Raw genomic sequence first — 13,628 nt, 5'->3', positions numbered from 1 at the left:
ACGAACACGCGAAGCACTACGAACGCAGGCGTGCAGAGTGCGTGCGTGCGTGCGTGCGTGCGTGCGTGACTGCGTGAATGGGGGCGCGAGGGCACGCGATAGCCCTATCGACGAACGTGTCGGCCGTGAGTCGTGACTCCGGAGCGTCGCGCGCGTCACGACTCACGCGCGTCGAGCGGAGCGACAGCGACGTAAGTCGGCAGTCGTTGATCGCGACTCTACTCCGGTGCTACCGCGCCGAATAGCCGACGACGGTGGCGGACGAGGACCCGTCGGAAGGAGCAGGAGGACGAAAGCGAAGACGACGACGACGACGACAACGACGGGAACGGCGGTGGTGGAAACGGGGGCGAAATCTCGCCGCTCCGCTTTCGCGCTCCTCCGCATGCCCGGCTGGCGAAGGCGCCGCGCGTGCGGTGGTACCGCGTACCGCTCTCTCTACAGTCGGAGTCGCTTATACGCTCGCCCGTGCACCGCCCACCCGGCCCACCGACGTGAGAAACGAAATGAACGGGTCGCGCGCCCCCCAGTCCCCACGAGAAGCGTGAGAGAGATAGACGTAAGGGGGGACCGTCAAGTACGCCACGTTATTGTTGATACGAGAAGGATGCGAGTCAGCGAGAAATGCAAATTTGCAACAAGCGCAATTGCATGCAACGTGCAGGTATCTTTGATTGGAAAAACTTGAGCGATTAATTAATTTTATTTATAATATTTCAATATCTTGTAAGAAAATGTTTTTTTGAGATTTTAGCTCTAATATAACATTCTTATTTTTAGAAAACGAATCTTCTAACTTGGACAGATCGGAAGTTATTTGTCGGATGCGAGGTGAATTCTGCACAAAAGGTGCCGCGCGAACTAAGGGCGATTTCAACCAAATTTCGAAAATTAGACATTTCTAATTATGCGATTTATTGTTCTCAATCTAATCTTTCTTCTCACGTGTCAAAGAACCAAAACTAATTCCATGTTAACGAAATACTATTATCTGCGATAATATGTGTAGTTAATCAGAATTTGGTTGATTACCCTATAGCCCTATAAAAAGCGCAAACTTTTAAAATGCAACAGATGTTTATAGAAATACCGATCTCGGAATAGAGACATCTTATGGTTATTGGTAGAATTGGGGAAGTAACTAGATAAACAAGCTGTTTTTTAAGCCTTTTTAGGTTCGAGCGACTCCACTGTACGTAAAATTTGTAAATACATAGTACGATATATTTTTAGTTAACGCGATATTTCATTTTTAATCAGTTTCGATAAGTTTTTCTCACAATGCTAAAATTACTCTCGAGCGTTCGTAATCTTCGTAATCACATCCGAAGATATGCAACGAAACAATCCGGCGATTTCGTAAAAATAGTCGAAGTTGGACCACGAGACGGATTGCAAAATGAGAGAAAGATGTTGCCTACGGAAATCAAGGTTGACTTCATCAATCGGCTATCGGCGACCGGATTGAGGAGCATTGAAGTTACGAGTTTCGTGTCTCCGAAATGGGTCCCTCAGATGGCCGACAACTCGCAGGTCTTTCAACGAATTGAGAAGAGAGACGGTATATCCTACCCAGTACTGGTACCGAATCTGAAAGGCTTGGAGAGCGCTGTCGCGGTAGGCGTGAAAGAAATCGCCGTGTTCGGTGCAGCGTCGGAGGCCTTCTCCAAGGCGAATACCAATTGCTCCGTCGAGGAGAGCGTGAGGAATTTCAAGGTGGTCGTGGAGGAGGCGAAGAAGCACGGCATCAGGACCCGGGGTTACGTATCCTGTATCGTCGGCTGTCCCTACGAAGGCGAGACCAAACCGGCCACTACGGCACATTTAGCTTCGATAATGTTAGAGATCGGGTGCTATGAAGTTTCTCTGGGCGATACCATAGGCGTAGGGTCACCGAGGAAGATCAAGCGCGTCTTAAACGAGCTGCACCACGTTTCCTCGAACAACATGAGTTGTTACGCGCTGCACTGTCACGACACGTACGGCCAGGCTTTGGTAAACGTACACGCAGGTCTCGAAGATGGTGTAAGAGTCTTTGACTCTTCGGTCGCTGGACTTGGTGGATGCCCGTACGCTGCTGGCGCTTCGGGAAACGTCGCCACGGAGGATCTACTGTACTTCCTACGGGGAGAAGGATTGGAGACCGGCGTAGACTTTGATAAAATAGTGGAGATTGGTGATTACATCAGTAACGAGCTAGGCAGAGCAAATCATTCAAAGACTGCGCTGGCTGTACTTGCCAAGAAGAGTCGTCAAAAGTGCTAACCGATATTTAATGTTATATTTAAGGATACTTTCCAGCAAAAAGCATATGTAGATAAAATGTCATACATGTTTGACTGTCGAATAGAAAAACTCGGGACTTTGGAAATGTTTTATTTGTTGACAGTGTGACAGTGTCACACAGTGCCTATCTGATGTGCTCTCTTGCTGGAAAGCATCCAAAATTTTACAAGATGGAACCAAAGCATTTTGCATTCCAAATAACAACTACCAAACTTATGTATATATAATATGTATATATAAATTTATAATTACCGACATTTTTGTACGTTTGTACAAATGGGATTTTATATCAATATAATTGTACATTGGATCTTTAAAGAAATATAAATGTTACATGTATTGTGACATATTTTAATCTCAGTCAACTGCATTTATTAGCACACCATTTTATGATAAAACCACATTTATTTGAAATAAACATCCACATTGCCTCCATATTCTTGAAAAGTAGGAAATATAGAGAATATACTTCTATAAGCGATCAGCATTGGCATCACTGCTTCTGCTTAGAGGAACACGACTTCCCGTAACTTAGCCGGTCAACTTCGACTTTATTAATTTTTTTTTTTTTTAATCGTTTGTTGGTCGTTTGTTGGTGATTGTTGGCCTAATTACAACGTTTGTTGGTTCTTAATTGTTTTTTAAATTAAAAAAGAAAAATTAGCCTTAAGTTAGCCGGAAAAATTTTATTTTTAATTTAAAAAAAGCCTAATCGATGCGTAATCGTTTGCTGATGATTGTTGGTCTAATTTTAGCGTTTGTTGGTTTATTATTAGTCTTAAAAACGAAAAAAAACGAAAAATTATCTCACATTAAAGTAATCGAAGATTGGTTTATTTGCCTACGACTTAAGGTTTATTTCTATCAATTTAAGGCTAACATCTATAAAACTGGCTATGAATACGGGCCTTAACATCGGCAGAAAATCGCGAAAAGATCAAGAAACATGGTGGTTCCCTTGATTTTATCAGTCGAAATATTTGCATTTTACTTTGAATATTAGAGATTAAATCAGTGTATGTACAACAGCTTTAACGTGCACTGAGTGCGTACCAGCTCTGACAGTGAAAAACGCTATAAAGAGGATTTATATCTTATTTTTTCTTGCATAGATAAACAGAATGTTATCGGAAAGTCATCTAAGCATTTTGAGAAGAATCTTCGGAAAGATGAACGTAGAAACCAATTGTTGCAATTAAGAAGAAAGAAGCGCGAGCAAGTATTTGCGCAGAACAGAAATCTCGGTGGTTTTTCTTCGTCACCTGTTCTTATCTGGGTCATACCGTTGCAAAGTGACGTGGACATTGTTAATTAGTTACAGCAGATACAATTTAAAGAACATTGTATCTGCTGTAACTAACATGGACGAAACTGCTAATGTTGCTACTAGTCCAAATGGCATTATACATATTGGGTACGCTATAAAGCAGGAAAAGAACTTGTTTATTCTATTATTAGTGAGGTAAATTAAAAATTTGTTAATATTATATATATATATATGTATTTGTATTAATTTAGTGTTCCAAGACTGAAACAGTGGTTTTCTATCATCGTACCATCGATGGGTGACGTTTTAGCAACATTAGATGCAGCCAAAGTTGCTACCACGTTACTCTTTGTTACTTCTGTCGCGAGTCAAGCAAACGATGGTACGCAGAGATATTATAGGCGATTGAGACAAGGAAATTATCGTGTCTTGCCTTGCTCAAGGTTTACCTTCTACAATAATTGCAGTGCATAATATTCAAAGACTTCATATTAAGGTAAGTAATGATACGTTTAACACTTTATATAAAATTTACAAAGAGTAAACTCTTCACAATAAAGAATTGATTAATTTCTATATTTGCTCCAAAGATTTATATGTTTTAATATTTTATTGCTTTTCTTATGTCTTAATAAAATTTACATTATTTGTTTAACGTCTTAAATATTTAGTAAAATTATTTTTAATTGGATAAATAAGACCGTCACTCACAAATGGACGACCTTTGCGGAAATTTCTAGCAGATGACACCCAGATATGGGTGACATGGCACTCAAAGTGTTAAAAATCTTAGAATAGAATATAGAAATTAATTCATTCTTTATTGTGAAGAGTTTACTCTTTGTAAATTTTATATTGCGCATGTCAAACGTGTTACTCATCGATTATTGTTTGATACGTTTTAAACGGTAAAATAGAAACGTCAAGAGTATAAACAATCTGTGCAACATGCAATTTCAAAATGGATTTCCGAAGAAAAAGTTCTTGAATTGGACACTGCAGCCAATTGCTTAAATATGTTACGGCGTGCTGGATCACAAAAGCAAAGAAGTTTGTTTTACAAAGATATCTTTTGGCCGAGAAAGTCTCATTTGAATGTGATGGATTACTGGATATTGACTCGCATCTTTATATTTTTGGATTTTCACGTTCATCCATCAGCCGCACAAAGTATTTTAATATTCTTCCTTCAGTTGCAGAAAGTATGTATAAAAAAATAATATATATAGTTTTACATTTTTTTATTAATAAAACTAAAATGTATGCATACATTTAAACGTATATTTTCATTTTTGACAAATATTGAAAATCTTTTTATTATTTATGATATTTGGATTATTTTAATATGTGTGTGTATGCATACTTTTTTTCTATTATTTAGAACTAATATAAACATGCTAATTGCACCTAGAAATATTTTTTGATATATATTCTTTTATAATTTATGTTACAGCTTGCACCTGTTTTACAAAATCTTCAAGGTTCAAATAAAAGGTAAAGTTATATATTTCTTTATAATGCATATTTAGTGTTACTTTGGTTTTACGTGTAGTGTATATATGATATGTTTACATAAGTACAATAAAATAATTGCTTTATAGATTCGACAAAATGCCACGCAAGATTGCCGTGCCACCAGAAGAGAGCATCCCAGTTGTAAAAAGATTTATGAAACAGTTTGAAATTGAACCCTTGCGGAATCTATCGCTGAGCTTTTCTTCATTTTCGATCAGATCGACGATCCACTTCTTGTGTACGTTGTAAAATACAGCCGAGAAATCTTTATTCATCAAATGATCTTGTAATATGCCCTTCTGTTCAGCCTCAGTGCCAATAAAAGATACAGATAACGATACATTTATGGCTAATTGATAGGGTTCATAAAATTGCGGTTCCAAAATCATGATCGAGTCTAGAGCAACTTCCTCAGTGTTGCCGTAGTCAATGTAATTAACATAGGCCATTGTTTCGGTGAGACTAACGATTCTTCCTCTGTACCATTGACCGTCGTCTAAATATTTCGTTGCGCATAATAAAGGTACCTCTGGCTCGAGTCTTTGACCAGAATTAGTGTAATACTGTTGAAGATCTTCCGACAGTTTAGTCTCAATATCCACGTCCGAATACCGTTGCAACCAGATATTGGTAGAATGATCCGCATACGACACCGAGACCTTGTGAGTTGAACTTAGAATAGGCATCGGACATACGGGTGGTATCTTCTCCTCAGTATTCATTATCCCATTGCCGGATAGATCGTATAATTTTACGATATAAGTCTATACGAACAAAAGATGGTAATATCCAAGAAAATGTTAATATTTATTTGAAACTTACTTATATATTTGTAACTGCAGCGTAAAATTTATACAAACCTGCTATTATTGACTTCTTCCACATAGACTAACACTTCTTTGCCTTCGAGTTCCTTCAATTGTTTATCTACGTTGGACGACGCTGGCACATCTTGTAGGGAGCATTCTAACGCTTGGTTCTGCATGACTACGAGCTCTCCAGGTAGAGCTAAAGCCTAGATCATTAGATTGTCATATTAATAATGGGAATTAATGAATATCAAAACTACAAGTTTCTTATTTATACATATTCATAATTTACTTATAATTTCAACAGTTCCAATATGACAATTTCGTATTGCAACATGATATATGGCATTAACTCGCATCGTGGAAGCAATAAAACCTGTAGAAATATTTGTAAATATCTGTCTATGTACACTCTCATCATTCAGGATTTCATCGTATGCCCCAGAGCAATGAACTTTACATCAAACCCGACGGACCGTGTACAGTTAATCACCACAGCTCGCTTCCATGTTCCATTTGTATAGACTAAACAACCCGTGCCAAGACATAACTCGCGAGTTGATAATCGCGGCATCACCTGATATTAACTTCTTATCAATAAGATTCGCTTGAGTTCATGCGAACGATCGTTAGGCTGAATGAGAAGGTACAAGCTCTTTTCAATGTTAAGTTATTGTTATTTTAGGAAATTTGAACATTATGATGAAACATTCATTATGATACTGTTACAATCAATTTTTAATTATTTATCTGTTAATACCATACATCGTGCAATGATATTTAAGACATTTTATTTTATAAAGTCGAAATTATAAATATTACTACAGTTTCAGAAAGTACGATTCGATTCATTCAGGAATGTTGGGCTAGATATAAATTTTGTTATAGGATGAACCAGATTCATGATGTTAGTCATTTGTGTTAACGATATATTAAATTTTTAAATACATGAATAAAATTCTTTTCCATCACCGTAATATATTATATTTCAGAATCAAAGTTCAAGAAATAATATGAGTAATTTCTAATTTGTTTAATTTTCGAATCTTAGAATTTGTTTAATCATTTAAGAAATTGAAGAAATTTCAATTTAAATTACAATTAAATTACAATTTAAATATATGGATTTTGTTGTAATTATTAAATAATGATATCATAGCTTGTGAATAAGACAAGCCGTTAGTTCATGGTTGTTAGAAAATGAGAAGTTACTTTTCTAATTTTCCATAAAGTTTATGAGCAATATATGACAGAATATGATTCGTGGCTGAAATGCATTTGTACTAAATAATACCTTTGTATCTTTATTAGCCATGTATTGATCAACAATGCTTTCACATTTTGAAGCAGATGGAAGCTGAACATAAAACTAGGTTGTATTTTTTACATTAGAAACTCTCGTTTTGAGAGTTTGGCCATTCAAGAGGCTTATGTCCACTTTTTCTATAACATTGAGTTCTTTTACTTCTGTATCATGTGTTTCTGGAGCTAAAATATAAAAAATATAATGTTTAAGTGTGTCAAATAATCTGGCATTTAACATATGAAATGCATAACTATTGTTATAAATGTGCATCGGAATATAAATGAATTTTGAAATAATTCTTACCACTGATTGTTTCAGTCGAGGTTTTTGTAGTAAAGGCTGCAAGATTCTTTTGCACCAAAATATTACTCACATCTTGTCCATCATGGTTTAATGAAATTATATATTGATCGTCATTAAAACTATGGAATATGCATTCGTATTTATCAGCACTGAAGCAATTATCGAGCGCGTTACTATCCACTTCAGACCAATTCGAGTTACTATTATTAGGTACGATATCTTTTAAGGAACACTGCACTGCTAATCTAGGCAGATGCATAAATTTCTTCTCGACAGAATAGATATTATATTGATCTACGATTGCGCAATTTCCAAAATCTATGTACTGAACTACGTATGCATCCTTCCACGTATCAATATTCACAACTTCCGCTCGATAAAGAGCTCTATCTTCAGAAAATATAGCTATAACTGCTGAACCAACCTAAAAAAAGTTACACTTTTATTAACTCGATCACAGTAAAAACAAAGTAACACTAAATATGCATTATAAAGAAATATATAACTTTACCTTTTATTTGAACCTTGAAGATTTTGTAAAACAGGTGCAACCGTGTAACATAAATTATAAAGGAATATATATCAAAACATATTCCTTTATAATACGCAGATAAGAACAGGTGACGAAGAAAAACCACCAAGATTTCTGTTCTGCGCAAATACTTGCTCGCGCTTCTTTCTTCTTAATTGCAACAATTGGTTTCTACGTTCATCTTTCCGAAGATTCTTCTCAAAATGCTTAGATGACTTTCCGATAACATTCTGTTTATCTATGCAAGAAAAAATAAGATATAAATCCTCTTTATAGCGTTTTTCACTGGCAGAGCTGGTACGCACTCAGTGCACGTTAAAGCTGTTGTACACTGATTTAATCTCTAATATTCAAAGTAAAATGCAAATATTTCGACTGATAAAATCAAGGGAACCACCATTTGATCTTTTCGCGATTTTCTGCCGATGTTAAGGCCCGTATTCATAGCCAGTTTTATAGATGTTAGCCTTAAATTGATAGAAATAAACCTTAAGTCGTAGGCAAATAAACCAATCTTCGATTACTTTAATGTGAGATAATTTTTCGGTTTTTTTCGTTTTTAAGACTAATAATAAACCAACAAACGCTAAAATTAGACCAACAATCATCAGCAAACGATTACGCATCGATTAGGCTTTTTTTTAATTAAAAATAAAATTTTTCCGGCTAACTTAAGGCTAATTTTTCTTTTTTAATTTAAACAAAAATTAAGAACCAACAAACGTTCTAATTAGGCCAACAATCACCAACAAACGACCAACAAACGATTAAAAAAAAAAAAAATTAATAAAGTCGAAGTTGACCGGCTAACTTACGGGAGGTGGCAGTAGCTGGCAAAAACCGCGAGTCTGGCATCCTTGAATGGAGATGGAGATTCGTGAAACCGGAAGAGACTCTCGTCACTCGTGCTTTGTATCGATTATCGAAAATGGCGCGCATTGCGACTTTTTTTAAGTTACAAACGTGACATTTTATTTTACTGGATATCACAATCACAGACGCTCGCGCGCGCTATTTACCTTGATTATTATACAGTTATTATTACACTATTAACTCCTTAAATCGTACATATATATAAATTAAAATTTAAAATTTAAAGTATTTAAATATTTTCTGATATATATATATATATATATATATAGATGTGACCTGTTTTTATCTGATGTGATACATCCGATAGAAACAGATCAACCTATAGAGGCCCACCACCACCACCGCCAATTCCGATCGGCGGTCCTCTTTTATTTACAATACGTTTTTTTACATTTTTATCATTTATTTTATTTCGCTATATATATTTTTTAAATACATACAACGTTATAAAAGAGTTACATTATAAAATTAAAAATATAAAGTGTACAGAAAAATTTTATTACAAAACTTTACCATATACATATATACAACATTAGAAAAGTTACATTATACAATTAAAAATATAATATGCAATAAAATTATATACAATATTTCTTTTCGACGTGTAATTACATATGCAACATTCGGTATGCGTACAATAATGCGAAATTCTTATGAGCAACTATATACGATCAAGAAGATTGTTAATAAATTTATTACTAATATTTCCCAAAGGAGACTGTTAATTATTGGCATGCTATACAGAATTTACAGTTTTGCAAAGTTCCCTTGTTTGCCACTACCCTCTAGCTTTAAAAGTTTAAAACATAGATCAAATGGGCAAAAGTATCTCTGAAATGTTTTACATTAAAGTGCAAAATAATGGCATTAACCTACAAGAGGATACATTAGATCTTTGTAATGATTATTCACCAAGAGACTTCCACATAACTGACATCTTCTATTTGTCTTTATTTATTGTCTTGTTTTATTTATTGACCAGTTCCTTTCCTTTATACATATAATGCTTCATCATATTAGATTAGTATCCTTTTCACCTTGTAACCGAAGCTAAATCTTCAGTCGGTGCGCCAATCTTACACAGAAAGCATTGTCTCGTATCGAATTCGAACACTATTGCGAAGTAACTATTGCGAAGTCGACTGTTTGGTAAGTAGATTACACATTATCATATAACACTTACGAGTTACTATATTTATTAGATAATTTCTTTGGTCTTTTTTCTCTGATTTATAAGTCAGCAGTCAATGCCACGGGTGATTTTGTTCACAAATTTCGCGTCCTGACCACCGATTTAAAGTACATGTCTACATTTCCACTTTATATGCGTTATTATTGACGACTCGTTTTAAGATCATAACCGAATTTTAAAACGTTACAAAGTTTGCATAATTGAAAATTATATAAGACGATAGAGCCAGTGAACAAAGCTAAGTATAAGTGCTTAAAATATGTATTATAAATTAGTAAACTGAAAAAACAAACGTTTCGACTTTCAATACGATCATCTTCAGTACGCAATATACGGATAAGAATTATCTAAAGAAAAATAGACAATCGTTGAATTCCAACGGAAAAAACTTAAGTTAAAATCTTACATTATAATTAAGAATTGAGTCGATAAATTACATATGTAGTATCTGATCTTATTGAGAACCTCTTAATGTCTCTCAATAAAGTCAAATACACATGTAATTTATCGGCTCAATTCTTAATTATAAAAAAAAACTTAATTAAAAACCGATATACTAATTCAAGTTTTTCCGTTGGAATAATTCTTATCGGTATATTGCGCACTGAAGATGATCGTATTGAAGGTCGAACATGTGTTCTTTCAGTTTACTGAAATACATATAATACATATTTTAAGCACGTATACCCAGCTTTGTTCGCTAGCCCTATCCTCTTATATTGTTTCAAATTTTAATTGTTACATTGAATAGAGTCTAAAGCTTGAGACCAAAACGTCTGTAATTTGTATTTATGTTTGTATTAAAGTTAATTTTTGTATTTTATATCTCTCGCTTTAACAACGGCATTTTGCTCTTATTTTCCTTAAGCTTGAAATATGATATATATAAAGAGCGTATTTCTTATTTTTGTTCAATTTTTATATATTTATTTTATGCTCGTCGGGAAGCTTAAGATTATTTAATTTACCCATCACCGCGTCGCCTGAAGATGGCTCAAAATTGAGCCGAAACGTACACAATTTGTATTGAATTATTAATTAAATATTACATAACGTTAACTCATGCACAACTAATCGCGCTAGACTTTCAAGGCCTATACTTTTTTCGTTACCGGTTAATATTCTTAGAATCAGATACGTAGCTGAAACGCATATAAGATATAAGAAACTAAATCGAATTCCGCGGGAAGTTAAATTACAAACATCGCGTTAACAAAACAGTTTGGAAATAAATAGAATCAAATAATCATGTTACAACTGCAGATATCCAGAAAAAATGATTTGTGTCTTTGTTAAATAGCAATTGCCCATATTTTTAGAGTTCCCAAAAGCATTTTTTTTTAAATATCAATTAACCATTATTTTCTTTTAATGATATACTAATATCTCCTCAATCTCGCAAATTATTAAAATATTACATTCTCTTTAACTATACAAGTGTAAGAAACATATTTTTATAGAGAAACTACGAAATGGCGCTCATAACGGAGTACTGGATCCTGGATGGCATAATTCTCATAACTCTCATTGTAATCGCTTACAATGCTTACCTTTACATAACTCGCAATTTCAAGTACTGGGAAAAACGAGGTGTTCTGCAAATACCGCCAACGCCATTCTTTGGCAATTTCAAAGAGTGTCTATTCCTGAAGAAATCCCCATCATACTTTTTAAAAGAACTCTACGAGCGAAAGAAGGATGTACCTTATATAGGTCTCTACATTTTTAACAAGCCCTTCTTGTTGCTTCGCGATCGCAAAGTCATTCGGCACGTCCTCACAGCAGATTCTAATTTTGACAATCGATACTCCTCGGCCGATCCAAAGGATCGTATTGGTTACGCCAATCTCTTCTTCACGAGAGAAGATCACTTTAAATGGAAAGACAAAATAATGCAATTTTTTTTTAACGATGATGTACAGATGTATGCATTTGACCCGAAATGCGGAAAGCATTTAGTTGAATATCTTGACTCATTGGAATTAAATGGTAAGTTGGAGGGTATATTAAGTAATCCTTGAAATTAAGAAATGTAAAAAGACGAGAAAACAGGATAAAGACTGTGACTATAATTACAATCATCTGTAAAATTTTTGTAGTATTAAGATATTTTATGTTACTCTAATGCACACGTAGATGTTTGCTTGTCCTCTTCTAATATAGTAAAAAATGCGAAAATCAGTATAATATCTGCAGGCTAAACAGATTTAATCAACTGATAACATTGCCGGCAGGTAATGGACAAATAATAGACGTAATGGACGTAAGTACAAAATTTACCATGGATGTGATATGGAGCATTGTTTTTGGACGCGATGACGTGAACACGTTTCAAAATCCAGACTCCGATTATAGCAGACATGCCAAAACGATGTTAGAAAATAATTATAGGCGCACCTGGAAGATGCTCGCAATATTCTTCCTACCAAATCTAACTCGTTTTCTTAAACTAAAAGTGTTTGGTAAGAAGACAACCGATTTTATGCGCAAAATTTTCTGGGAGACAATGCTGGATCGCCGTAGTTATATATCGGAATGGGACGAATCTGAGTATCCTCCGTATCCTCACCCGCGCCATTATAAGAGATACGACCTCATCGATATTCTAGTCGACATCAAGTGGAATGATCCTGGATGGAGATACATTGAAAATTTCAGTAAGCCAAATAATTACGTTGACATAATTTATATAAAAGAATAAATAAAGATGTGTAACATAACGGCTTGCGATAACAAAATCAGAGTAACCGTCATGTTTGATCAATAATCATGAGAAACGAATTTATTCACGGCAAGTATCAAAAGCTTTTAGAACTTTATAGATAAATTAAATTTCAGGACTTGAACATGTCGAAGAAGATGATCTTTTGGCACAAGCATCTAGTTTCTTCTTATTTGGTTTTGAAACCATCTCAACGACTGTGGCCTTCGCGTTGTATGAACTCGCATTGCAACCTAAAATTCAGAACACTCTAAGAAATGAAATACTCGAGGTACTGAAGAAATCCAATGGAAGAGTTACACATAGCATGGTATGCGACTATCATCCGCTGAGTCTCTTTCGTAATTTTTTTATTTTTGTAAATTATTTTTAGTGATATATATTTTTAAATTTAATTGTATATACATTTATGGCTTATAATGCAAAGAAAATATATTTTAAGTCACAGAAAATGAACTAAAAATCAAGATAAAGTCTTATTTGACTATTTGTAATTATAATTTGAATGAAAAATTATTTTTATACCTTGTTTATTATTACCAGATGGAGCCAAACTCACTGTCATTACCGTATCTCGATATGGTGGTCTCAGAAACTTTGAGAATGTACCCGCCATTGGGATTCCTAAATTACATGGCTAAGAAAAATTATGAAGTGCCGGAGCACAATCTCGTAATTGAGGAGGGTACGCCGGTTTACGTTTCGTTACTTGGCCTACACTATGATTCAAAATATTTCCGCAATCCTAATATATTTGATCCGGAGCGATTTAACGAGAGGAACAAACGTACATACCGGAAGACGTCTATATCCCATTCGGAAA

General features: G+C 34.8%; 2 protein-coding genes and 1 long non-coding RNA gene across 4 annotated transcripts; 2 read left to right on the top strand and 1 right to left on the bottom strand.

Moving 5' to 3' along the window:
- The first annotated feature begins 20 nt into the window (after positions 1–20).
- On the top strand, positions 21–5,408 carry Hmgcl (hydroxymethylglutaryl-CoA lyase). Its single transcript, XM_071718084.1, has 7 exons — positions 21–664; positions 781–3,331; positions 3,399–3,700; positions 3,805–4,049; positions 4,471–4,755; positions 5,007–5,047; positions 5,155–5,408. Exon 2 carries the CDS (start codon positions 1,282–1,284, stop codon positions 2,263–2,265), a length of 984 nt encoding a protein of 327 aa, XP_071574185.1. The 5' UTR covers positions 21–664; positions 781–1,281; the 3' UTR covers positions 2,266–3,331; positions 3,399–3,700; positions 3,805–4,049; positions 4,471–4,755; positions 5,007–5,047; positions 5,155–5,408.
- Positions 4,968–7,157, bottom strand: LOC139779661 (uncharacterized). Of its 2 annotated transcripts, XR_011719955.1 has the most exons (3): positions 6,338–7,154; positions 5,929–6,253; positions 4,968–5,832 (listed from the first exon to the last, which is right to left on the bottom strand). It is a non-coding gene; the product is annotated as an uncharacterized lncRNA (long non-coding RNA). The 2 variants fall into 2 exon arrangements; XR_011719954.1 differs by having other exon boundaries at positions 5,929–7,157.
- Positions 7,158–7,934: 777 nt separating this feature from the next.
- On the top strand, positions 7,935–13,592 carry LOC139779682 (cytochrome P450 6k1-like; the record flags this gene model as incomplete). The annotated part of the gene is made up of 5 exons (XM_071718121.1): positions 7,935–10,040; positions 11,544–12,072; positions 12,318–12,740; positions 12,922–13,115; positions 13,349–13,592. Coding segments are annotated over exons 2-5 (1,378 nt in total), but the record flags the coding sequence as incomplete, so codon positions are not given.
- Between the last annotated feature and the right edge of the window lie 36 nt (positions 13,593–13,628).

The sequence above is a fragment of the Temnothorax nylanderi genome, unplaced genomic scaffold, assembly GCF_030848795.1.
Source record: "Temnothorax nylanderi isolate EJ_2023f unplaced genomic scaffold, tnyl_v1.0 TNYL_tig0237_pilon, whole genome shotgun sequence".
NCBI classification, from domain to species: Eukaryota; Metazoa; Arthropoda; class Insecta; order Hymenoptera; family Formicidae; genus Temnothorax; species Temnothorax nylanderi.
Note: the sequence above shows the minus strand (reverse complement) of the source record. Positions and strands in the feature narration are given on the sequence as shown.

Bases quoted from the DNA above. Each gene is read 5' to 3' on its own strand.
- Hmgcl (XM_071718084.1), top strand. From the start codon at position 1,282: ATGCTAAAATTACTCTCGAGCGTTCGTAATCTTCGTAATCACATCCGA.